The sequence below is a fragment of the Sapajus apella genome, unplaced genomic scaffold (genome assembly GCF_009761245.1).
Source record: "Sapajus apella isolate SASKATOON/1434 unplaced genomic scaffold, GSC_monkey_1.0 scaffold129, whole genome shotgun sequence".
Taxonomy (NCBI): domain Eukaryota; kingdom Metazoa; phylum Chordata; class Mammalia; order Primates; family Cebidae; genus Sapajus; species Sapajus apella.
In genome coordinates, this window is record NW_022437069.1 from 132,655 (window position 1) to 158,089 (window position 25,435).

The following is a 25,435-nucleotide window of genomic DNA, read 5'->3' on the forward strand; positions in this document are numbered from 1 at the left end:
AAAAAAAAAAAAAAAAAAAAAAAAAAAAAAAAAGACCGTAACTTGCTCCCAGGAATGGGAGAAAATTTTAAAAAAGGAAGGTTGGAATCCACCAGTGTTCTATTAGCTTTTTCATTCTCCACTCCTTCCTCCCCTTCATTACCATCTTCAATCTTCTTCACCTTCATCCTCCTCCCCTTCTTCATTAATATCTTCTAATCCTAATATCTTCTTTTTTTTTTTTCTTTTTTTTCTGAGACGGAGTTTCGCTCTTGTTACCCAGGCTGGAGTGCAATGGCGCGATCTCGGCTCACCGCAACCTCCGCCTCCTGGGTTCAGGCAATTCTCCTGCCTCAGCCTCCTGAGTAGCTGGGATTACAGGCACGCACCACCACGCCCAGCTGATTTTTTGTATTTTTAGTAGAGACGGGGTTTCACCATGTTGACCAGGATGGTCTCGATCTCTTGACCTCGTGATCCACCCGCCTCGGCCTCCCAAAGTGCTGGGATTACAGGCGTGAGCCACCGCGCCCGGCCCCTAATATCTTCTAATCCTTCCTCCTCTTCATCATGATCATCATCATCTTCTCCTTCTCCTTCATCATCCATATCAGGAACCAAGTAGTATTGTAATGGGTTTGGCCAAATATCACCTTTGATGGGCTCTCCTAATTCATCAGCACATGCATCAGAATGGTCAGTAAACCAGGTAAAGAAGCTCTCTGGTTCCTCATGCTGCCTCTTCCTGTTAGCTTTATTGTGTGTTTGACTTGAACGTTTCGTCAAATCCTTTCCAGATTTCCATTTGATTTCGGTGGACTTTGAAGATGGATCACCACTCTCATTCAGATGAAAGTCTTTGGAGAGAACTTTATTTTTAAAGTAAGGATTTTCGCCGGGCATGGTGGCTCACGCCTGTAATCCCAGCACTTTGGGAGCCCGAGGCGGGTGGATCACGAGGTCAAGAGATCGAGACCATCCTGGTTAACACGGTGAAACCCCGTCTCTACTAAAAATACAAAAAAAATTAGCTGGGCATGGTGGCACGTGCCTGTAATCCCAGCTACTCAGGAGGCTGAGGCAGGAGAATTGCCTGAACCCGGGAGGCGGAGGTTGCGGTCAGCCGGGATCGCGCCATTGCACTCCAGACTGGGTAACAAGAGTGAAACTCCGTCTCAAAAAAAAAAAAAAGCAAATAAAAATAAAGATTTTCATCAAAATAAAAATCTATTCTGTAACCTGATTTAATATCTTCAAATTCTGTCACTTCAACTCTGGTCAAATAATGCAGTGCCTCTTCGTCCTCCTCCCCAAGCAGTGCAGACACTTGTGGATGGTTGACGAATGTTACCCAAAAATGTGAGATTTTGGCAATCAATTCTGACCTCTTCTGAAAAAATGGTTGGCGGAGTTTGTTATATTTCTGTTCTACCTTCAAAATCTCCTCACTGGCTTGTTCATTAAGTCTGTCTATTTCATTTTGTATTTCATCAATGTGTTCAATTGCTTCTTGCTGTTCTTTTTCTCCCTAGGCCGATGTCTCCTCCAGTCTCTGAGCAGGAGGTGGTCTTGGTTTCTTCTTTCGAGGCGGGAGTGGAGACTGGCGTTTGGAGGCCATGCTGCTGGGGAAGTCCGAGAACCGGAGCACAAGTCTTCTTGCTCGTCCAGAAGCAGGCAGAACACTGGTATGATTATATATATAAGCTAGATATAAGTAAGCAGTGAGTTATACTTCAGGCACTAATTGTGCCTGGGGTCTGCACAGTTCTTCCTCCGTGCCGCTGGAGGGGTGTTACTCACAGCTGCTCAAGAAATGGTAGCAGCTTTCCCCATTAAGAAACTTGGAAGGGGGCTGGGTATGATGGCTAGCGCCTACCATCCCAGCACTTTGGGAGGCCGAGGCGGGCGAATCACCTGAGGTCAGGAGTTCAAGACCAGCCTGGCCAACATGGCAAAACCCTGTGTCTACTAAAAATACAAAAAAAGGCGGGCGCAGTGGCATGCACCTGTAGTCCCAGCTATTCAGGAGGCTGAAGCGGAAGAATCGCTGGAACCCAGCGTGAGGCTCCGTCTCAAAAAAGAAAAGAAAAAAGAAAAGATGTTTTGGAAAGGAGTGCCGCCTGCTTACTGACAACCATTGCTGGGCACGGTAGAGATCCCAGCAGCAACATAATTGGGCCGGCGGGGGACTGCAGTTTCCCGGTTCCCCAAGCCGCTGGGAAGGTCGGTGATGCACAATCCCCTTGCCCTTCGGCCTTGCAGGTTACTTCGGTTGCTAAGCAACAGGGACTTCCGGGAAGGCCCGGAAGTGGCCCGAGGCAGTCCTGCACCGGAAGCTGAGCGGTGGGCGGGGCGGAGGGGCGGAGGTGGGGGCGCCTGCCTTAAGTCATTTTAAAGGCTAGTGAATAGAATTAAGCATTGGTTTCTGTCAGACAAATAATTTCATTGCACATTTAAGGCCTCCAAAGATAATATCCTTTATTCTGCTAATTTCCTAGGCGGTCACAGATTCCCCTCCTATTGTTTGATTACAAATTCTACTAGCAAATAACACCTGCTGCAGCGGAACTGCTTAGCATCCTTTACTAATAGGATTATAGCACATATTTGTGGAGCTGCCGTATAGACCAGGCACCACGCTAAGCACTTCGCATTGATAATCCTATTTCTTCCGCTGTGATATAGACAGGGTTCCACTGTGTGGCCTGATGCAGGCGGCCACAACTCTGCCGACCTGGAAGAACTCAGCCCTGACACTTTCGTCTTTAGGTGGTTGCTTAGCAGTCCCCAGTGACTTTCTCTAAGCACCCCAAAGCAAGCTTTTCTCCTAAAGTAATTGAACTCCTTTTTTGTATTACAGGCACGTGCCACGACAGAGGGTTTTTCTTTTTCCCCAGGCCGGAGTGCAATGGCGCGATCTCGGCTCACCGCAACCTCCGCCTCCTGGGTTCAGGCAATTCTCCTGCCTCAGCCTCCTGAGTAGCTGGGATTACAGGCACGCGCCACCATGCCCAGCTACTTTTTTGTATTTTTAGTAGAGACGAGGTTTCACCATGTTGACCAGGATGGTCTCAATCTCTTGACCTCGCGATCCACCCGCCTCGGCCTCCCAAAGTGCTGGGATTACAGGCTTGAGCCACCGCGCCCGGCCTCCTTTTTTTTTTTTAATGTGTTGCAAATATTTTCTTCCATATCTGTCATTTGTGTTTTAACCTTGATGTTTTCCATCACACAGAAACTTTCAACATTTTTTGGTTGCAAAATTTGCTTATCTTTTCCCTTGTATCTTTTTTTCTTTTTTTTTTTTTTTTTTGAGACAGAGTTTCGCTCTTGTTACTCAGGCTGGAGTGCAATGGCGCAACCTCCGCCTCCTGGGTTCAGGCAATTCTCCTGCCTCAGCCTCCTGAGTAGCTGGGATTACAGGCACGTGCCACCACGCCCAGCTAATGTTTTGTATTTTTAGTAGAGACGGGGTTTCACCATGTTGACCAGGATGGTCTTGATCTCTTGACCTCGTGATCCACCCACCTCGGCCTCCCAAAGTGCTGGGATTACAGGCTTGAGCCACCGCACCCAGCCTTCTCTTGTATCTTTTAAGTCTCATGTTAAAGTTTAGAAAAGACCATCCCACACCAGAGGTATAAGTGTTTTTTTGAGTAATTTTGTAGTGTACTTCCCCTCTGGAACTAATTTGTAGGGACGCTGTGAGGTAGAGATTTAACATACTTTGTTTTTTTGTTTGTTTGTTTTTTGAGATGGAGTCTTGCTCGGTCACCCAGGCTCGAGCGCAGTGGCGCGATCTAAGCTCACTGCAACCTCTGCCTTTCAGGTTCATGCGATTCTCCTGCCTTAGCCTCCAGAGTAGCTGGGACTGCAAGCATATACCACCATGCCCAGCTAATTTTTGTATTTTTCTTTGACACAGGGCTTCACCATGTTGGCCAGGCTGCTCTCAAACTCCTGACCTCAGGTGATCCACCTGCCTTGGCCTCCCAAAGTGCTAGGATTACAGGCGTGAGCCACTGTGCCCAGCAGAGAACTAACTTTGATAGCTAGTGCTCTCAAAGTAGTTTATTAAATAATCCATCCTTTTCCCCACTTAAAACATCCCTCCTACCATATACTAAATCCCTGTAGCCCTGGGTCTGTTTCTGGAGTCTCCTGTCTGTCTGACCCCCTCCAGGTCACACTGCGTGAGGTAATGGTGGCGCGAGAGTCCTCTGGGAATCTGGCAGGAGTGTCTTTTCCCCCTCAGCAGTCCACCCCCCAACTTATCATCATCGTTCAGAGTGGTCTTAGTGTTCTCACACATTCACTCTCCCAAATGCACTTTACAACTGTCCAATTCCAAAGTATCAATCTCACTGGAATTACACAATTTATCAGCTGATTTGGGGAAAACCAGTATGTTGAGAGGAACGTGATGTATGTCATTGCGTCGACTTACAGCATGCTCTGAACAAGTCTTCAGTTGATTCTCTTAGATTTTACAGGTAGGCAGTTTTATTGTCTACAAATAACGATATTAGAATTATTCCTTATCTTCCTCATCTGCCTTGTTGTAGGAGTTAGTAGTGCTGAGACATTGCTGACAAATAGCATGCCCTTCGCTAGTTTCTGACTTTAATGGGGATGCCTGCGGCATTTGACCCTTTAGAATGCCAGTAACTGTTGGTTTCTGACACAGACCTTTACCTAGGTTAGGATGTTTCTTTCCAGAGTCAATTTACTAAGAGTTTTAATAAGGGATGGATTTGAAATCTTACCAAATATCTTTTCAGCATCTATAGAGCTATCGCAGATTTTTCCTCATGAACTGAAGCTGAAACGAAGACTCCTGCACAGCCATACTGCCTCCTCACTTACTCTACATGCCCCTAGTCCCCTGTGCCAGGAACTGAATCCCTCTGCAGAGGGATAGACCAAAGGTGAAGCGTCAAGGCCTGCCTGCCAGGCATGGTGCTGAATGCCTTCTCAAGCTGCCCAAGCACATGGGCTCTTGGAGGCTTTCCTTTCCAGAGAAAGAAAGTAGGAATCCCCACTGCCTGCCAGAACAAAAGCTCTTGGGGACAGCGGCGTACACAGCATGGAAGCCAAAAGGATTTAGGCAGGGCAGAGGACCCCATGCCCCTGCCACCATCCCACAAATCAATACACAGGCCACGTGCCCAGTTTGCCAGGGGTCTTGCTGCCTGAAGTGACCTATGACCTCCAGCAAATCCTTCCTGCCACTCTGCAGCCTCTTAGCCAGGGCGTGCAGGACAGGCGGCACTTAGAGCAAAGCCATCACAAAAAGCAGTGAGGCCTTCGGACTCTCAGGAGACACTGTGATTCCTTCTGCTGCTCCACCCCACTGCTAACTCTGGGTCCCCATCCCTCTCCTTCCAGAGTCCCTCTGACCCTGCTTATCACACCAGGACATGGAGTCTCTAAATAACCATAGGATTCCCCTAGAGCCGGCTGTTGCCCACAGTGACGCTGATGCTGGGCTGTTACCCACATAGCCACCCTTACCTCTTCTGTCTGCTTCCACTTCTCCTATATCCCCTTTTGGAAAAAGGATAATGTGTCTGAGCCTGTGCCCAGCTCGGTGTCCACTCACAACCCAAAGCAGAGCCTGGCACTGCCCACTCTGCCCAAGGGCTTTCTCTCCCTGATCTCACTGGCATCTGCCCTATTTACCCATCACTGGGTTTGTGGGTTGCCCCTGAAACACAGCAGCAGCAATAAACAGAAAATGAGGGCAGAGCCCAGTCTGTCACAGTTGTGGGAGGCAGATCAGGACGGGATGCCCATGTGGCTTGTCCAACGATCTTCATGTTAAGAGGCAGTCAGTCCCTGTGAATGAACTTTCTCTTCAGGCCACAGGCAGCCCTAACCCAAGCGGAGGCGAAAGGTAGCGATCTCCATGGGCTCCAAATAGACGTCAGTACTGTTAGATGGGGAGGCCAGAGGGTACAGTAACGTCAAGGAGGTTGGCTGCAGGAATAGCACGTCCAGGCCACGGAAAAGGCTCCCCAGGGCTACCTGTGGAGAAGAGAGAAGGTGCAGGATTGTGCTGGCTGTTCCAATTTGTTACCTCTTTAAGAATCTCAGCTAGGTGTGGTGGCTCACACCTGTCATCCCAGCACTTTGGGAGGCCAAGACTGGCGATCACCTGAGGTCAGGCGTTTGGAGACCAGCCTGGCCAACATGGAGAAGCCCCATCTCTACTAAAAATACAAAAATTAGCTGGGCATGGTGACAGGCGCCTGCAACCCCAGCTACTCGGGAGGCTGAGGCAGGTGGATTACTTGAACCAGGAGGTGGGGGTTGCAGTGAGCCGAGATGGCGCCACCGCACTCCAGCTCTGGCCCCTCTCAGCAACACCATGCCGTCTTACATATGAGCGTACATCCAGTCTCACAGGCTTGCTAAGATCTGCTCACCCCTAAAGCCTGCCTACAGATCTCAGGGTAGGAACCATTCCACCGAGCTGTGAGATCTGTGAGAACAGTGACCATATCTTGGTTCACTTCTGAAACCCTGGAGCCTAGCAGAGGACCTGGCACCCGGGGGGCATTTTCCCCGTGCCAGCTGACATGAGCTTAAAAAGCAACAACAGAACGGGTTCTGGTTTTCTATTTCTGGTGTTTTCCACTTTGCTTGCTAGAGGTCCCTGCTCAGGGAACAAAGGTTCTCAAGCCACCTGCCTTGTCTGGGACTTCACCAGGCCTCAGGAGCTCGGAAAAAGTCTCCACAGCTCCCCCTTCTCTTCAGAAAGCCCTGGAGTGACACTTTCTTCTCCCAGCCTGTCACCGAATCTCAGCCCGGTCTTACCAGGCACCTGCCTGTCATTCCCAGGCGCCATTTCCCCGCCCTGCTCACCTTGCCTTGGCTCGTGGTGCAGTTGAAGCCCAAGTTCTTGGCCTCCAGGCCGCAGTCAAAACCTTTGCGGTGTAAGATGAGTGCGGTCTCCGCCGAGGGCAGGGTGTCCTCCTAGATGAGAGACAGTGCACGGGGAAGTGGGCACAGGCCTTTCAGAGCTCAGAGAGGCAGTGCTGGCACAGGGAGGTGTGTGGGTGAGGAAAGGCCAGAACCTGGTCCTAGAAGTTCGGTCCCGAGTGAGACACTCACCTCAGCCTGGAGCGTACGTAGGTTGAGCAGGTGGAAGTCACAGGGCAGTGAGGAAGCCAGAGGATGAAATGAGCGCAGATCAGGGCCTGGGAGCTGCGTCCTGGCTACAGGCAGGGCGAGTGCTGGGGTGTTCAGGTACATGGAGGTCAGGTGGCTGAGGAGGGACGGGTAGCTGGTGGAGTGGCTATCTTGCACCTGCAAAATTCACCCAAGACGTTGGTGAAGCCAGGCTGAGGGGAGAGGATGAGGTAGGATAAAAGCACACCCAGGTCAGTTCCTTTGGAAAGAGCTTTCCTCGCGTGCCTGGACTCAACGGCGAGCCTGGCTCCAGGTGACGTTCCCCTAACCCTTCAAGTGTGGACACTTCCTATCTCACCCAACTCAGAGGGTATTTCACTACACCATTTCTTCTCTACTTTTTAGTTCCTTGCTGGCATAACACTATCATGAGCCACCCAGTCTCATCGGCCACGTCTCCCCTCACACACAGGTCCACAGTGCAGGGAGGATGGCAGACAGGCAGACACAAGCCTCACCACAGAGCACGGGGCTCCAATCCAGAGTGCTCCAGGCAATCCTGTGGCTTCAAGTGTGACACCACATCCGCCGTGCTAGCCTGGCTCCCAGGCCCAGCACTGCCAGGGCTATGCCAGCAGGGCTACTCCTTAGCAGCTCACCTAGACATGAGACTCACAGGCCTGGGCTGAATATTCTGGACTTCTGATCCTGGCATCCCCCTCCTTCCAGGCGCTCAGCATCTCTCACTTCCCTCTGCACTCCCAGGTAATGCTAAAGCCTCTTCCTTCTCACCATGGCAGTGTTCTCAGAGCCACCCCCAATTTATTCAGCATGTCCTGCCTGAATAGCTCTCACTGGGAGACCTCCAGTCTCCCTCCCCACAGGCCCAACCTGCTCCCTACTATCATTCTGACATGCTGACAGCAGAGTTCTGACAGTGTCCCTCCATGCTCAGCTCCTTCCTTAGCCTCCAGGATAAGGTCCAGACCCCTTAGCAGGCACTCAAGGGCTCTGCCGCCTGCCCTGATCTCCCCCAGTGCTCTAGACCAGCACAAGCCAAGAGAGCATTCTGCAAGGATGGAAATAGCTGACACTGCATGCTCTAACACGGCAGCCACTTACCCTCTTGCGGCCACTGAGTACTTGAAGTGTTGCCAGGAGGAATAAGAAAGCAATTTGTTACTTGATTCTGTTGTCATTAAATAGCCACACAGGGCGACTGGCCATCGTACTGACAGCAGAGCTCCAGTCTGTCTAAGGAACTCACTGCTGTTCCCTGACTCGTTGTCTCTCCTGCCTCCTACCCTACGGCTGGTTCACATGTTCAAATCACACCCCCATTCATCAACGCCACGCCTGGGTGACACCTCCTTGTCCTACAATATTACCTTGCTCCTCAGGATCAGTGAGACAGAGCCCTTTTCTACCTTGCATTTTTACATACACGGCTTCTCTGCCACCCCTACTCACAAATAAACACCTGGGAGAGTCAGCACTGTCTGCACTTATAAGTCCCTCTGGGTCCTCAAAGTAAAGCAGGTGCTCAGTATCTATCTGATGTGTGAGTGACTGAGCGGTGGGCTCTGTCGCCGGGGCTCCGGCGCAGCTACGCCTGGCTCACACTAGTTCCCCGCTCCCAGCGCTGACCCTTACCTCTAGGTTACCGCTCCTGCTGCTGTGAAAGATCAAGCCCCTAAACATGGCTGCCAGTTTGGAGAAAAAGTCAGGCTGGTGGGGCAAAGAAAGCCATGAGATGAGCAGGGCTGGAGCACAGGCTTAGAGAATGCTGGGGCAGGGCAGAGAAGGGTAGCACAGAGGAAGGTGGGAGACGAACATGAGGGGCACAGGCGACAGGGCACGGCTGGGAGAGGAAGGTGCCAGGCAGCGTGAAATGGGACACAAAATGCCAGACTGCCTCCCCCACCCCAGGAATTCAGCCCTACTTTCTCTAGCCCTTGCCCACCACCAGCTACGCTCCTCCAGCCCCAGGCTGGACCCCCCAGGCCACCCCCAGGGGCTAGCTAGACCTGGCCCCCTGGGCATCAGGCCCAGGTGTTACCTCGCTGCCCGCAGTGCGCCGCTCTAGGAGGAGGCGGAAACGGTTGCAGGTTCTCTTGTTGTCCTTGAGCCCTTGGCCTAGGCCCCTGTTGTCATCCTGCATCAGCCGCCGGTCCAAGATCACCTCCAGCTGGCCTGGGGAAACAAACTGTGAGTGTCGCCTGCCCCTGCCCGCAAGCAGACACTGACCTTTGGAAAGAGAATCCCAGCCACAGGCCCAGAGGGAAAGGCCCAGCTAGAGACAGAAGCTGAGTCACTCAGGAGAGGTCATAGGGCTCATCCTGTGCCCTTATTTTGCAGATGAGGAAACATGAGGCCCAGAAAGGGGCAGGCTGGCCCTGGCAGTTTACCCCCCATGCTCGGGCACTCAGGAGTAGGGACCGGGCCCAGGGGCCCACGCAGGAAACCAAATCAAGATGGTTTACAAACAATAAAATAATCCAGAAATGAAAAGCTTAGATCAACAGCCATGGATAGTGTTGCTGCATACCTCTGTAATCTGGGGCAGGTTTGCTCAGGCTGGGCAGGTTTTCTTATGACTAAAACACATGCTTTCCTGCCCTTGTTCTACACTAGACAGCCAGACAGCCCCAGCAGGCCAGTCTTGGGCTTTTCCTGCTGACTGCCCATGTGTTAAAAGTAGGGCTGTGGAAAGGACACCCAGATGGCAAGTCAAGCAGAGGCTCATATTAAGTGTCATCTGGGGTTGCCCTGGGAAAAAGAGATGGCAGGTGACCACCTCTGCTTTCTTTTCTAGAATATGCTTGGAGCAGGGGCTTGGTGCATGGCTGTGCTGGGGATAGAGGCCCCAGTGTGTGCAGGTGTTGGAGGTAGCTACAGCTTTTCTTGTATAAGATCTCGAAGGAACCCACATTCCACAGGGACAGATGGCCCTTCTTCTCCCTTCTTCTCTCTAGTCCTTACTAATGTGTGTAGTCAGTCGCTCAGTCTTTTTACCCAGAGCAATCAAAGAAAGATGTCTGAAAATCCTAAAACAGATTCCTTGTATAGAAGACAGTCATTTCTTCACACACATAACCCGGAGGGGTAGAGGAGAAAATCAGTCAAGGATGTTAAGCTGCAGTGAGGAGTCATGACATAGATAGACCTGGGGCTGCTCCTGGCAGAGAAGGGCACACTCCTTCCACGATCACCAGCCATCGGGCCACACACAGCCTTAACCCAGAAACAGATCTCAAGCGTCTTGCTTGCCACCAAGTGCGAACTGTTCATTTTGCCCTGAGGATATGGAGGCCATGCAGAGCCTGCCAGTTTGACTAGCCGCCCGGGTGTGACTCCAGGCCAGTGCTCCCCACGCCTCTGTTTTGATTCTTTTTTTTTTTTTTTTTTTAGACAGAGTTTCAGACAGGTTTTCCCTCTTGTTACCCAGGCTGGAGTGCAATGGCGCAATCTCGGCTCACCGCAACCTCCGCCTCCTGGGCTCAGGCAATTCTCCTGCCTCAGCCTCCTGAGCAGCTGGGATTACAGGCATGCACCACCATGCCCAGCTAATTTTTTGTAGCTTTAGTAGAGACGGGGTTTCACCATGTTGACCAGGATGGTCTCGATCTCTTGACCTCGTGATCCACCCGCCTCGGCCTCCCAAACTGCTGGGATTACAGGCTTGAGCCACCGCGCCCGGCCTGTTTTGATTCTTAAGAATACCATTCTTGGCTGGGTGCAGTGGCTCATGCCTGTATTCCCAAAACTTTGGGAGGCCAAGGTATGCAGATCACGAGGTCAAGAGATTGAGACCATCCTGGCCAACGAGGTGAAACCATGTCTCTATTAAAAATACAAAAATTAGCTGTATGTGGTGGCGTGTGCCTGTAGACCCACCTAAAGTAGCTGGGAGGCTGAGGCAAGAGAATCACTTGAGCCAGGGAGGCAGAGGTTGCAGTGAGCCAAGATGGCACCACTGCATTCCCGCCTGGCAACAGAGTGAGACTCCATCTCAAAAAAAAAAAAAAAAGGCCGGGTGGAGGCCAAGGCGGGCAGATCACAAGGTCAGGAGTTCAAGACCAGCCTGGCTAACATGGCAAAACCCCGGCTCTACTAAAAATATAAAAATTAGCCAGGCATGGTGGAGGGTGCCTATAATCCCAGCTACTCAGGAGGCTGAGGCAGGAAGAATCACTTGAATCCGGGAGGAGGAGGTTGCAGTGAGTCAAGATCACGCCATTGCTCTCCAGCCTGGGCGACAGAGTGAGACTGTCTCAAAAAAAAGAGTGTCATTCTCTCTCTTAATGATCACTATTAGGAAAACCGTATGTATTTTTCTCATTTCCTTAATATTTCATCATAACACTGAGGGTACTTTACAAGCTGTCCCTACTCTCATCCCCACCCAGAAGAGGGTTGCACACCTCAGCTGAGAACCACTATTTAATATCCTGATGCTTCTTGCCTTTTTTTTTTAGACTCTGTCTCGCTCTGTCACCAGGCTGTAGTGCAGTGGTACAGTCTTGGCTCACTGCAGCCTCCAACTCCTGGGCTTAAGCAATCCTCTCATCTCAGCGTCCTGAGTAGCTGAGGCACATGCCATCACATCCAGCTGATTTTGAAATTTTTTTTGTAGAGCCTGGGTCTTGCTTTGTTGCCCAGGCTGTCCTCAAACTCCTGGCCTTCTGCCTTGGCGTCTCAAAGCGCTGGGATTACAGGAGTGAACCACTGTACCTAGCCTTGCTTTTTGATAGTTTTTTTCTTTTTTTTGGTCCCAAGAGTTTTAACGCTGACAGTTCTTCAGGGGATCCAATAGGACACTCCACCCAGTTGCCTACACTGCTGCCTCCACCAGGAGACAGGGGGACAGCAGGTGCCTGCCTCCTGCGCAAGAGCTCTGAATGGCTTGCCCCCTTTCCAAGACTGGAGGTGATACAGACCAGAAAGAGGCAAGGGAGGCCAACAGAGCGGGAAGACCTGGAGGGTGGGACAGGCTTCTTTTTGTCTGATACCCTCTGTAGAGCTCCTGGCCCTACTCACCATCTTTGAGGCTAGCGACACCCAGGGCCTGGGCAGTGTGCAGAGTGAGGCGCTTCTGTGCATCCTGGATATAGGCCATGACTGGCATGGGGTAGAAGTTGGCCTGGAGGGGGAGCTTCTTCAGATACCGCCGGGGCTGCACCTGTGGGGGCAAGGCCAGCAGAGATCAAGGGAACCTGGGCACCATGTAGGCCCCAAGCGGTCCCAGCCTGGAGGAGTCCCTGATCATTCTCGCCTCTCATTCCTCTTTCTCCATCAGGACAGATCATCCCCCAAGGCCTGTGATATGGGCAAAAACACAGTCCAAGTTCTACTCTGTGGGGTCTCTAAGACTCAGACCCAGGAATCACCTGAAAGCCATTGAGGTCTGTGAAGAAGGTGCCCTGGCTGTCGATGTCTGTGTGGATGCGCAGGGCCAGCTCCTTGTTGACGTAGTCCCGGATGTCCACGAGGGATGACATGTCCAGAGACAGCCCCTCCACCCCTGGGCACAGGAACAAAGTGGGGGCATGGAGAGGTGTGAGGCTGAACCACAGCTGAGAGGCTGGGCTGGGGGGTTAGAGCTGAGCTGGGGAGAGGCTCTGTCCACCCTCCTGAGAAAGTCCCAGGGGACTTCTGGATGACTTTTTCTCCAAGAGAATGGAGCACCCCTGTCTCAAATGATAAGGAACAGAGGTATGAACAGAGACGCAGCAGAAGGAAGAATGCACCACAGCTGTGGAGCCCATGCCTCCTACCAGACGTGTCCTTGTGTGCAGGGCCCACCTGGCAGATTGTAAAGCCGGACCACCTGGTGAACATGCTCGTAGTACGCAACCACTTCTGAGAAGAAAGGGCCTTCAGTGACACGCAGCACGGGGGGCTCCTTGGGGACGTAGGGCTGGGGAAAGAGCAGACTGCTGTTGAACCCACGGCACACAGGGCAAAGGGGGGCGGTGCCAGCCCAGGCCTGGGCAAGAGAGCACCTATTCCCAGATATCCCTAGGCTGAACGGCAAAGACAAGGCCCCCGGCAGGCAGCAATAAACCTGTGGGAAGGCCTGTGCCCCTCCTGCCCTCCCTGCTACTGAGATCTCCTGGGGCCTGCCAGGTTTCTCAAGGCATCTTTAGGGTACCTTGGCCTCGCCATCAGGTAGGAAGAGGTAGGCTCCACTCTTGTCTTTGGACGTACGGGTGCCATAGACAAGGAACTCCATGTCCACCTGCTGCTCCTGCTCCTCATCCACCCTTCGGATGCTCTGCCGAAAAACATAGCCCTGACCCCTGGCCCCACACCAGCATGTCAGGCCTGCCTCCTGGAAGGACGTGACTAGCTTCCCCAAGGAGCCACGCCCAACTTCCCCATGCTGTCAACCTGGAGCTGAGATGGCCCAGGCTCGGGTCCACTGTGGGTCAGGTGGCAGCGTGCTCACAGGGCCGGCTCTGCACAATGCCACCACCACGCATGCCCACTCTGGCCCTAGCCCTTCTCCGCCACCCTGGCCCTTTACCTTGAGGAGCCCAGTAAGGCCTGAGAACCAGACCTGCATGTAGCGGTTGCTGAGGGCGAAGTCACTGGTGCCAGATTCAATGATGCGGAGAGGGAACACTTCGTGCCTGCTGACGGACAGCTGCCGGCCGTGCAGGTAGAGGCGCACAGAGGAAGGCAGCGTGCGGTGCCCATCCAGGCCCAGCTGCAACTGCAGCACGCCCAGACCCAGGGCTGGCAGGCAGACAGGCACAGACACCTGTGGGCATAGGAAGGGTGAGAAAGCGGGGGCACGGCATTCACCACAGGGGTGCTGGAGCACTCACTTACTAACAGAGGCCTGAGCAAGTCCCTGCACCTGCTGGGGCCTCTGCCCCTCCTCCAAAGTGGAGGTGACATGATTTGCACTTTCTTTCTCATCAGACTTTATAATTCTCAAGTGATATTTGAAAAAGTACGAAGTGGTAACCCCACATTAAGATTTCAAAAAATACTGAATGACTGAGTGATAGAGCATTATAACTGCTATTTTTACCATTACTATTACCATATCAACCTTCCCCTTCCTTTCAAGGACAGACTCAAATCCCAAGAGTGCCTGTCTGCGGGGCAATCCCTCCCTCCCCAGGACACCTGTCCCCAGCCTGGGGAGGAGGCAGGGCCCCAAGCAGGAGGTTTGGGGGCTGGTACCACTGGGTGGGGAGGGGCCCACCTGCCGAGCCCTTGCCTCACCTGGTAGACATCAGGGACCACCTCGGTGGCAGAGCTCCAGTGTGCGCTGATCTGCACAGCCAGGGGCTGGCCCTCCTCCGAAAGGACGCGCACACGGGGCGAGTTGACCAGCAGGGACACCACACTGAACCGCTCCTGTTCCAGCGGGTTGAATAGCACCACAAACCTGTGCGTAGAAGGCAGGATGACGCAGGAGGCCGTGGCTCCGAGCCAGGGCAAGTGCCCTGCAGTGGCTCAGCACGTGTGGGCCCAGAGGGGCCTCAGAGCCAGGGAATGGCTCTGCCTCTCTGCACCTGGTGTGGTCCAGCTTACCTGGGCGAGGAATCTAGCTGGATTACTGTGCGCTCTGGCAGGGCATCATGACTTAAGCGAGTGTCGTCCTGGAATTCAGTGGGCCAGAAGGGAAGAACCATCATGGGCTTGGCCTCCTCCCGCCCCGCCTGTCCTGGGTGGATCAGCAGCTGCACTGGGCACAGAACTCATCGGATGGGGAGGGAGGGAGAGGAGCGGCACCCTCGTCTAGCAGCTCTTGGGAGGAACGGCATAAGCTGGAGGGTTCCCATGCAGACCCAGGAGGGGCTCACCACTTGAAGGAAGGGCGCCTCCGGGTCAAAGTGGTAGGTCTCCTTGTCCCTCAGCACCAGATAGTGAGCTGCATGAATGATGACCTGCTTCAGGTTGACAAGGGAGCGCAGAAGCCTGTGGGTGGCGCAGGAGAGGAAAGGAGAGAAGATGAGCTCGGTGAAGCTGTCTGCCCTGTCCGGAAGACAAGCCCCAGGCTGGCCTACCCCCTCACCACCCAACATCCTTTATCTGGGACAGTGAGCGGGGGAACTGATGAGGGAGAAGAGAAGGCTCCCACCTGACCCCGTAGTCCACCACCACAGCCTCCTTTGCAGTGCCAGTGATGGCGTCGTGATGTTGGAAGAGCCCCAGTGTGCGCCGAGCTTCCGTCAGGAGGGTAAAGTCAGACAGCGGGTACCGGCCAGCCAAGCCAGAGTGGCGGGTGTGAGCTGCAGCCAGGCTGTAGAGAACCTCTGCCCCCCTGCCCAGAGAGAGAAGTTAGCTGCCAGCCTGCACTACTCCCCAGGGCCCACCCACACTCTGCAAATCCATCCTCCCTTCCCTGCCCTGGCCTCTGGGCCCATCTATTCCCTTCTGAGCTGATCCAGCCCCTCCTTAAACCCCAAAGACTGACTCTACCCCCTCTAGCCTGGAAGCGGGGACAGGGTCTCACCGCAGGTGGGCTTCCAAGACTCGGTCTAAGCTCTTGTAGAAGGGCCGGGAAGTGTAATAGCCTGTCCAGTAATGATCCTCCCGGTCCGCATAGGAGAAGAAATCCCCGCTCAGCACAGGAAACCCTGGAGGCCGGGCCCCTGGCTCCACCCCTGTCCTCTTGTACAGGGCGTCAAAATAGTCTGAAAGAGTGCCGAACTGGGCCTGTGGGAACCCCCAAAACCCACTCCCATCAGTTCTAGAGCCTCCTGGAAATTGGCCACAGTGCTGCAGTCGGGGGTGAGGCAGGGGCTCTGGGCTCAAAGCAGGAACTGTACATCCTGCCATTCTGGATCTGACAGAAGTGAGGGAGCCTGGGATTGAATTCTGACATAAAAGGGCACCTTGCCCAAGAATTGGGAAGGAACCCCTGCTTTGGAGTTGGGAACCCAGAGCACAGATTCTCATAGGAAAGGGTGGGCTGCAGCACTGCGAAGCCCCCTCCCCAGCCAAGTGCCCCTCACACCTGCACATGGAGGTCAGGCCTGCTGTTGAAGAAGTCAAAGAGCCGCTGGTAATTGAAGAACTGGGCATCCCACTCCTGGGGCTTGTCATATCGGAAGTCATCTCCCAGAGGCACCAGGAGGACGTTGCTTCGGAACAGACGCGACTTCTTCCGGTATTGGTCCAGGAGCAGGGCTGCCCTGACGCAGGAAAAAAACATGGGCCCAACGTGAAGTCTCAGCAGGAAAACAGCGCCACGCACAGCCATCCCTACAGCAAGCTGCTCAAAGACATCCCGTCTATTAAGGAGTGGTTCAGCGAAGACGGACACCTCCTGGGACAGGAGCCCCAGTCCCAGGGGAATCCAGTGTTCTCTGGACAGTTCTGACAGTCAGCATGTTCTATTTTATGTTAGGCTGTTGAGATCCTGGTTCTGACACTCCCGCCTCATTCTGACCACCAGTTAGCGATGTGGCACCGGCGTTGAGTCTGGATCCCGGAGCCACATCACACCAGCTCGACAAGTACTTGCTGAGCAAGTGTGGACAAGTAACTGCTCTGAGCCTCCATTTCTGGCAAAGTAAGGATAACATCAGTAGGTACCCATATGTTATGAGAATGAAAATAGATTGAATGGGCTGAGCACAGTGGCTCAGGCCTGTAATCCCAGCACTTTGGGAGGCCAATGCAGGCGGATCATCTGAGGTTAGGAGTTTAACCAACCTGGCCAACAGTGAAACTAAAAATACAAAATACACCTGTCTCTACTAAAAATACAAAAATTAACCAGGTGTGGTGGCACACATCTGTAATTCCAAGTACTCAGGAGGCTGAGGCAGGGGAATCACTTGAACCCAGGAGGCAGAGGTTGTGGTGAGCCGAGATCGCACCACTGCACTCCAGCCTGGGTGAGAGAGGCTGTCTCAAAAAAATAAAATAAAATAAAATAAAATGAATTGAATGAATGAATACTTGTTACACACTTAGAATAGTGCCTGGTACATAACAGGAACTATATATAAACATTTATTTTCTTTTCATCCAAATTACTGGCAAAATCGTTAGAAAAAGAGAGCCCTGTGGCACACCAGCAGAAGCCCTCCTGCTTTAATTGGCACGTTATAAATATCACAGTCCAAAGAGTCAACTAATCTACTTAGTGGCGCTGGCCCAGCGTGTACTTTTCTACTTTGTTCTCATGAGAGGATTCCTCAAATACCACTTTCCCCTAACTTAGCAGTTTAATAAGCCTTTCAAAGGAGAACCTGGTTACCTTTCATGGCCTGTTCTTGTAAACCTAGGCCAGCCTCACTGATCACAATTGCTGTTTAGGAAACATCATGCCTTCATAGCCCTAGATTCTTGCCTGGAATCAGCATTTAGACTTCTGGAAACAAAAGACCACTTTCTTTCCCTTTTGGTCACGTTTCAACTGCTGGACATTATGGAAAAATCAGAGCATTGCAACATACAAACCAGTCCAACTTGTTATATTCTTAAGGTTCTGTCTAAATTGCTGTTTGTGTCAAATCTTAACTAATACTTTCCCCCGAGGCCTGAATTCAGCAAGAGTGACATCCTTAGGGGTCCCTACATCCTCTCAAAGAGGATAGGTCTGTTTTCTCAGACGCTGGAGGCTGTCTTATGGGACTGAATGTGGATCTGAATGGATTCTCGTGGTTGACTTAAAGCCCAGTCAGAACACTGGCACTAAGTGAATGTGCGTGAGCCTGAAGTTTGTAAGATCCAACAGCTCACCTGGGAATCATTCACCTCGAAGCTGTCAGCTGGCCCTGGCAGTTTGTTAGGGCACCAGAAAGCACTCATGTGAGAAAATAAAAGCATTCTGTGACAGGTGGTTGCTAGAGCCGTCCCAGTTTTTCAGGAGACTTGGTAAGGAGCTGCTGATGCAGATGAGGCAAGCCTCAACTCACCACCTGAGCCCACCCTCCACACCGCACAGCCCATGCCAGGGCTAGGCCTCCTGACTCCTCTGTGAAGCAAAAGGACTGGAAGCAGATACCTCTCTGCCACATTGGCCTCTGTGATGGCCCGTGGTGGCACCTTCCAAGGGCAGTTGATGCGCCCACCAGGCAGGCGTTTAAAATCAAATTGGCAGCAGATCTTGGGATCCGGGCCACAGGTGTGGGGTATGTCATAGCTGTAGAAGGGCATCATGTGACAGAAGATGTCGGTGCTGGAATCGGAGTCTGCAGAAGACATACCATGTAGTCACCGCCAGCGGGCAGCCTCTGGACGTCAGGAGGGCAAAGATCTGCTAGGGCTAAAGGCAGCCCTGATAGACCATGAGGCTGTAGCTGGACCTAGGGCCAGAGGGAGTATGTATTCCAGAGGAAAGACACAGGGGGTTCCTTGAGGGGACGGGCACACAGGGCACGCTGAAGCCCTTAGGACAGAAGGCCCTGCAGAGGCCAGAGGCCAGTATGACCCTCCCCTAACCAGAGGGTGGGACCATTTCTGGCAGTCCACACCAGTGACTGCAGGTCTGCTCTGAAGTACAGTGGGGGTCTTAGTTCTGATAGCCCTTCTCTTCCCCAGTGAAGGCTATGTTGCACTGACCCCCTCTACCCTATCTGGCCTTACCCCATGTCTGCCTCCACATGAACTCTAGGCTGTGGGTGGCAGCAAAGTGCTTCTTGATGGCATAGTGCACTCTCTGAATCAGCATGCTGGTGAGGTTGGCACGGCGCAGCAGGTAAGGCATGGTGGAGCTGTATCCAAAGGGGTCCACTGCCCAGCCAGAGCGGGGGGTTGCACCTGGGCAGGACATGGAAGCCAGAGAGGACCTCAGGGCCTGCCCTCTTGGCCTCCCAGGTGCTAGACTCCAGCTCATGTCTTGGTTGTCAGTGGACAGATGACATCACACCAGGCCCACATGGTGGGATCTGCCCAGAAAGGAACCACCCCTGCTATAGCACTGTGGGCCCAGGCCGGGGGGCAGATCCCCATGCCTGTGCCTGGACTTACCAAGATTTCTCTCCAGCCACTGGTGTCCTTCGATGAGCTGGTCAATCAATGCAAAGTAGTGGGAGTTGGCCTCATCCGGCATCACCCAGCCTCCTGTCGCAATCTCCAGCTGCCCGTTTCCCACCAGCCTATAGTTAAAGACTCACACTCAGGATAGAGTAGAACACTCTGCCTAGTCCTGCCAACCAGATGTCAGGGCCTGTGTGCACGGGCCTCACGGAACCAGTTCTCCCAAGTTCACGACCAAGAGAACACACACTCGCCCTCCTTTCCCTGCAGCCAATCTCACACTGTCCTGGCCCTGCTTATCTCGGGACCTCTGTCTGTTCTTGCCTTCTCTCCACCATCACTCATCTCTGCCACAGCTCCCTGGGCCTCTCCCTGCCACCTTGGCACCCACAACTTAAGGTAAGACCCATTGACCCAGCCTGGGGCTTGAACGAGGCCCTTCCAGTCTCCCTGCCTGGTACTGGCCTTCGGACTGCAGCCCTCTTCTGGGCATTGATGTTGTCCCACCACTTGGCAAAGAAGGAGACCTCTGCCCAGAGGAAGCGCCGCCGAGGGTCTTCCTGTAGCTTAGACACCATGCTGTTGAGGATGTGCTGGGTCTGCTCTGTGTAGTACTTGTCAAAGGTCTTGATCCAGCCTGGGGAGCCAATGTAGGGTCCCCTGAGGATGCCACCATCTTCTTTGACGTCCCTCCCTTGCACTGGCCATCAGAAATCCCACTCCACACTCCAGCTCCCAGGAGTCTGCAGGGTCCTCACCTGGGTCATTGTGAGAGTGGGGCACCACAAACACCTGGAGGTCTTCAGCATCCCAGTCCTGCGGGTCATAGGAGATGTCGAAGCCTTGCCTCCACACGCCACCATCCACGTTGTCAAACGGCAACTCCTCCGACACAGCGAGCATCTGCCAGGGGGGAGGCAGCTCAGTGTCCCATTCGTGGCTGCAGGTCCCCGCCGGCTCTGATCCTTACCTGCAACTCTGGCTTCTGGCCCCGGCCCCCCAAAGCAAACTGGCAGTCCTGAGGGGAGATGGAGAAGAAGCTGGGCCGGGGCTCTGGCGGCACTACCCAGGAGCCGTTGACTGTGTAGTAGGGCAGCAGGGCGGGCGGGCCCTCTGCATTGGCCGTCAGCTCCAGCACGGAGTCCTTGATGTGGCTAATAATCTCATGGTTCTCCTCCAAAAGCTGCTCCAGCTGCTCAATGCGGTTCTGCAGCACAGAAATTTGGCTCTGCCAAAAAACCAGAAAGCAATCACTCACAGCTCTCTATGCCACAGGGAGGGTCTCTGCTTGGGGTCCACCACCTGAGGCCCGACTCTAATTCTTCCCTTATCTGTTGAAGCCAGACCATGGGCCTACAGGGACAGATGATGCCATTCAGATCAAGGGAGCTACACACAGCACCACTGAGAACTACACTCCACTTGGGCTGGGAGAACCATCACTCTAGCTCAGGGATGGCAAAGATTTCATTTCACATACCTAGTCTCAGCAATTGGTGTTGCCTGTGCTGAGAAGGATTTCATCAGGGCATGGCAAAGAATCCTGTAATCAATTAGCAATGTGTGCCAAGAACTCAGGAGGGGCTGGGCACGGTGGCTCACGCCTACAATCCCAGCACTTTGGGAGGCCAAGGTGAGTGGATTACCTGAGGTCAGGAGTTCAAGACTACCCTGACCAACACAGTGAAACCTCGTCTCTACTGAAAATACAAAAATGAGCTGGGCATGGTGGCAGGTGCCTGTAGTTCCAGCTACTCAGGAGGCTGAGGCAGGAGAATCGCTTGAACCCAGGAGGCGGAGGTTGCAGTGAGCCAAGATCGCACCACTACACTCCAGCCTGGGACAAAGAAAGAAAAGAAAAAAAGAAAAGAAAAAGAATTCAGGAGAACAGAGCAACAAGATTCATTGCATTTTTTGTTTTCTTCCTTCATTCTTCTATTTTTAAGAGATGGGGTTTCACCATATTGGCCAGGCTGGTCTCGAACTCCTGACCTCGTGATCTGCCCACCTCAGCCTCCCAAAGTGCTGGGATTACAGGCATGAGCCACCATGCCTGGCCTTCTTCCTTCCTTCTTTTTGCCATCACTGTTTTTAGCCGAGAGTTTCTACAAAACCTGACTATTGGGAAGGAAGGTTCCTGTCCTGTACTGACATTACCCTTCAGCCAGGGGCCATATCCTGAGCCCAGGTGACTTGTATACAAAGAAATCAGCAACCAGGCACGACTCACCCGCGGGAAGTTCCCACCATTCTGGTGTCGGGTGGGATCGTGCTGCACTCGGTCCAGCATGAGGTAGAGCGAGAAGACTGCCACACAGAAGATGGCAGCCCCACACACTGTCACCTGCTTCTTCAGCTTCATACTGGCCTCCACACACACCTGGCAGGGAGGACACCATCTGTGGTTCTAGCATGCAAAATCCCCTTGGCAGTCTTTCCACCAAATGCCCCAGTGAGTTCCTGAGGGCTGTTCCCAAGGAACACTTCGCCTGGCTCCAATAAAAAAGCCAGCTTTGGGCTGGGTGTGGTGGCTCATGCCCATAATCCCAGCACTTTGGGAGGCCAAGTCAGGCGGATCATGAGGTCAGGAGCTCAAGACCAGCCTGACTGACATGGTGAAACCCCATCTCTACTTAACAAAAAACAAAAATTAGCCAGGCATGGTGGTGGGTGCCTGTGATCACAGCTACTCAGGAGGATGAGGAAGGAGAATCGTTTGCACCAGGGAGGCAAAGGTTGTAGTGAGCCAAGATCGGGCCATTGCACTCCAGCCTGGGCGACAGGGGGAGACTCTGTCCCTCCCCCCAAAAAAGCCAGCTTTGAAGTGCCAAAACCCAACACCAGTTGGGGATCCTGACCTAGCCTTGATTTTTCGGTCTTTGCTGAGACTCAGAGCACAGGTAGTACAGAGCTGGCCCCACCTGGTCCTGGTAGCAGCTCTGCCCCTAGGGTGGAGAGGATGCTCGCCCTTGGCTGGTGCTATGAAAAACGGGCCCAGGATGAGAGTCCCAGCTCTGACTGGCGTTCACCACACAAGCTCCTGGTGACAAGAGCTTCCCTGCCTAGGTAGGAGGGGCCTGCTCAGGCTCCTCCGTCATGGGCTTCTAGTTTCAGGTGAATAAGCTGGTCTCTATTTTGTTTGATTGAAAGGTTTAGCCAGAACCCAGAGACTGATAGGTTAAGTCTTTCTCAGTGCCCTTCTGGGTCAGAATGGCACTCACCTGAAACAGTGCCTGGCACAGATCCTCTCTGAATCAGAAACAGAGAATGAATTTATTTCTAATAAAGATGAAAGATGCTTGTGTTTCCAGCATAAAGCGAGCCCTACGTGTTCTCCCTCTTCCTGTGCTGATTTCTGCAGCGGGAAACTTCAGCCGCGGTTTGCAGAGCACTTAGGGGACCTCGGAAAGCCTGCAGTGATGCTGAAGTTCCCCTGGGTAGGGAGAGGCCGGCCCGGCTGCGAGGCAACATAAGACCCGTGCGCCGCGCCGCCGCCGCCCCGGGGCCCCGCTTGCCTGCTCCGGAGGGAGGGAGGGCGCTAAGTGCTGAGCCCAGCGTGGGCCGGACCGCGCTCCGGAGTCCGCTCCGCGGGCCCTGGGGCCGAGCAGCTCTGTCGCCTCTGCGTTGTGCCCTACTTAGCGCGATCTGATTCTGCTCAGGAGCCTCCGGGCAATATTTTTAGCCCTTGGAGACTGGGTCCAGGCCAAGGTGGGTGGAGCTGGGGAGAGAGCCGGATCACAGAGGGCAGGCACCTGCCGCCAGGTCTCCCTCCCGACCCGTCCCGACTCCGCCGGCCCCGGGGACCGCAGAGACGGGCGCCCGGTCCGGGCCTCAGGCCGCCTCCCGCCCCCTCCCGGCCGCTCTGACGCCGCAGCGCCGCTCGCCCTCCCGCCGCCCTCCTCCGGCGCACCCGGCCCGTTACCGTCAGCGCCCGGCCTCCGCGCGGCTCCGGGCCCGGTCGGCCGACCTGCCGGCCCTCACAGGCCAGAGGGCAGCGGCCCGCGCGCAGGCAGCGACCCAGGCGAAGGCGGGTGCCCGCCCACCGGCACCCCCAGCTCAGCGCGCCGCAGCCGCTCTCCCGCTGGGCTCAGGGCCGCCGGCACGCTGCGCTGCGCCCGCCCCGCGCGGGTCCGCCAGCCCCTGAGGCCGCCGGGCCCACCAGCACGCGGGGCGGGGACAGCCGCGCCGCCCACCCCGCTCTGCGTACGCCCTGCGGCGCCGACAGGAGATCCGGCCGCCGCGGTCCGCTCCCGGCGCCTCCCGGGCCCGCTCCGCGGAACCGCAGTGCGCAGGCGCAGCAGCCCGGGCCGGGCCCCGGAGCGCCACGGAACCTCAGGAGCGCGCGCAGCTGGGTGTTTTCGGAATCCTGCTTGAGGCGGCACCTCGTCCCGCAGCGGCCGAAGCGCCCGCCTCCGGCTCGGCAGCCCACGGCGGGGTGCGTTTTCCGCGGCCTCGCCTTGCCTAGCCCCGGTAGCCGCAGGTTCTGTCGTGGCGCCTCTCGGGCAAAGGGGGTGCTGCCTTCTGCTGATACAGGCGGCCCTTTCCCGTCTGCGCCCGCTCCCTGCTCTGTTTCCTGCCCGCGAGAGAAGGAGACGCAGACTCTTTTTTTTTTTTTTGGGACGGAGTTTCGCTCTTGTTACCCAGGCTGGAGTGCAATGGCGCGATCTCGGCTCACCGCAACCTCCGCCTCCTGGGTTCAGGCAATTCTCCTGCCTCAGCCTCCTGAGTAGCTGGGATTACAGGCACGCGCCACCATGCCCAGCTAATTTTTTTTTTGTGTTTTTTTTTTTTAGTAGAGACGGGGTTTCACCATGTTGACCAGGATAGTCTCGATCTCTTGACCTCGTGATCCACCCGCCTCTGCCTCCCAAAGTGCTGGGATTACAGGCTTGAGCCACCGCGCCCGGCCTGACGCAGACTCTTGATTGTTCTCCTTCGACTGGGCGGGCGTCTAGGTTGTTTACAGTTCCAAAGGATGATCCATACTGCAGGAGACATCTCCATGAAGTCCACGTTCTTCTTTTCTTTTACTTTTTTCCCGAGACAGAGTCTCGGTCTTCTGCCCAGGATGCGATCCTCGGCTCACTGCAACCTCTGCCACCCAGGTTCAAGTGATTATTCTGCCTCAGCCTCCCGAGTTGCTGGGATTACAGGCGCCCGCCACCACGCCTGGCTCATGTTTTGTATTTTTAGTAGAGACAGGGTTTCACTATGTTGGCCAGACTGGTCTCGAACTCCTGACCTCAGGTGATCCGCCCACCTCGGCCTCCCAAAGTGTTGCGATTACAGGCGTGAGCCACCTTGCTCAGCCTCATTTTGGTGTTAATCTTAATTTTTAAGGACTCTTGTTGGTTCTCTGGTGTTTTTTTGTTTTTTTTTTTTAATTGAGGCACAAATCTTAAGTTTACACTATGTGGTATAAATCTTAAGTGTCCAGCTTGATGAGTTTTGATAAATACATACAGAAGTATAATCACCACCCAGATCAAAACGTAGGACATTCTCATCTACCCAAAAGGTTCCCCTCTGTCAAGTGGTCAAGCAGTCCCTAAGCACAGCATAGTGACTGTCAGCCTGTGGTCCAGCCTTGCCTGTGTGGCCCATGCACAGACATACATGGTTGTGAGGGCACCGTGGTGAACCTTTTTCCCTACATCTTCACATCGCTTTCCATCGGCACACTCCAGATATAAGCACTGCTTTGACTACTCTGTAACTTAGTTTTCCCTGTTCTTGAACTTCATAAAATAGAATCTTAAGTATGTATTCTTTCATGTCAGATGTCAGGCTTCTTGACTGTGGGGGGTTTTTTTTTTTTGTTTTTTGGAGACAGTCTTGCTCTGTCACCGAAGCTGGAGTGCAGTGGCATGATCTCAGCTTATTCTAACCTCTGCCTCCTGGCCAGTCTCTGTCTCTCTCAGATCTTTAAGTTCTGCTTTTCAGAGATTAAAGGGAACTCTTTAGCTTCCCAACCCACGTAGGTACAAAACCAAAACCTGGCAAATACCTTATGTCAGGGAGACCAGCTGTTTGTTCATTCCAGGCCTTCCCTCTAAACACTGCAAGACTGTGGGACTTGCCTTCCCAGCCTCCTGCACTGCCTCAGAACTCAGCTAATGTTCCGTGGGGAAAACGCTCTACATTTTGTGCTCCTCTAGGTCCTAATCTACAGCAAGTCCTTGTAACCACCAAATACTGTTCCTTTCTCTTTTCCCCAGTAAAGTCTCTGCTTGGGCCAAGTCTGATCCTCAGCAATGTCCCAAACGGGCAAATGTTTCAGGGAGGAAAATAGTTGCCTATCACTAGTTTAACTCAGAAGGGCTCTTTCCTCCTTGAAATTTTAGTCCATTCAGTCTTGGCCGGGCGC

General features: G+C 53.7%; 2 protein-coding genes and 1 long non-coding RNA gene across 6 annotated transcripts in view; 2 read left to right on the forward strand and 1 right to left on the reverse strand.

Annotated features, from left to right (window-relative positions):
* Nucleotides 1-862, forward strand: part of HDDC3 (HD domain containing 3) — a 5,436-nt gene extending 4,574 nt beyond the window's left edge. The window contains exon 4 of the mRNA XM_032262423.1: nt 777-862. Coding sequence (XP_032118314.1) covers nt 777-832 — 56 coding nt within the window. The 3' untranslated portion in view covers nt 833-862. The remainder of the gene's footprint in view (nt 1-776) is intronic.
* Nucleotides 863-1,363: 501 nt separating this feature from the next.
* Nucleotides 1,364-16,701, forward strand: LOC116539463. Its single transcript, XR_004264058.1, has 3 exons — nt 1,364-1,447; nt 1,695-1,700; nt 16,689-16,701. It is a non-coding gene; the product is annotated as an uncharacterized LOC116539463 (long non-coding RNA).
* Nucleotides 4,333-23,259, reverse strand: MAN2A2 (mannosidase alpha class 2A member 2). 4 transcript variants are annotated; one of them, XM_032262407.1, is made up of 24 exons: nt 22,991-23,259; nt 21,299-21,448; nt 20,039-20,296; nt 19,827-19,971; nt 19,534-19,705; nt 19,060-19,187; nt 18,676-18,849; nt 18,095-18,281; nt 16,094-16,271; nt 15,590-15,792; nt 15,215-15,397; nt 14,937-15,051; nt 14,665-14,732; nt 14,353-14,518; nt 13,676-13,879; nt 13,268-13,390; nt 12,919-13,033; nt 12,504-12,637; nt 12,154-12,295; nt 9,173-9,306; nt 8,767-8,841; nt 7,096-7,290; nt 6,847-6,957; nt 4,333-6,006 (listed from the first exon to the last, which is right to left on the reverse strand). In XM_032262407.1, the coding sequence occupies exons 2-24, from the start codon at nt 21,428-21,430 to the stop codon at nt 5,854-5,856; spliced, it is 3,495 nt and encodes a 1,164-aa protein (XP_032118298.1). In that variant the 5' UTR covers nt 21,431-21,448; nt 22,991-23,259; the 3' UTR covers nt 4,333-5,853. The 4 variants fall into 4 exon arrangements, with proteins under 4 accessions (XP_032118298.1, XP_032118296.1, XP_032118297.1 ...); XM_032262405.1 differs by having other exon boundaries at nt 13,643-13,879; XM_032262406.1 differs by lacking the exon at nt 22,991-23,259 and adding an exon at nt 22,290-22,839 and having other exon boundaries at nt 13,643-13,879.
* Between the last annotated feature and the right edge of the window lie 2,176 nt (nt 23,260-25,435).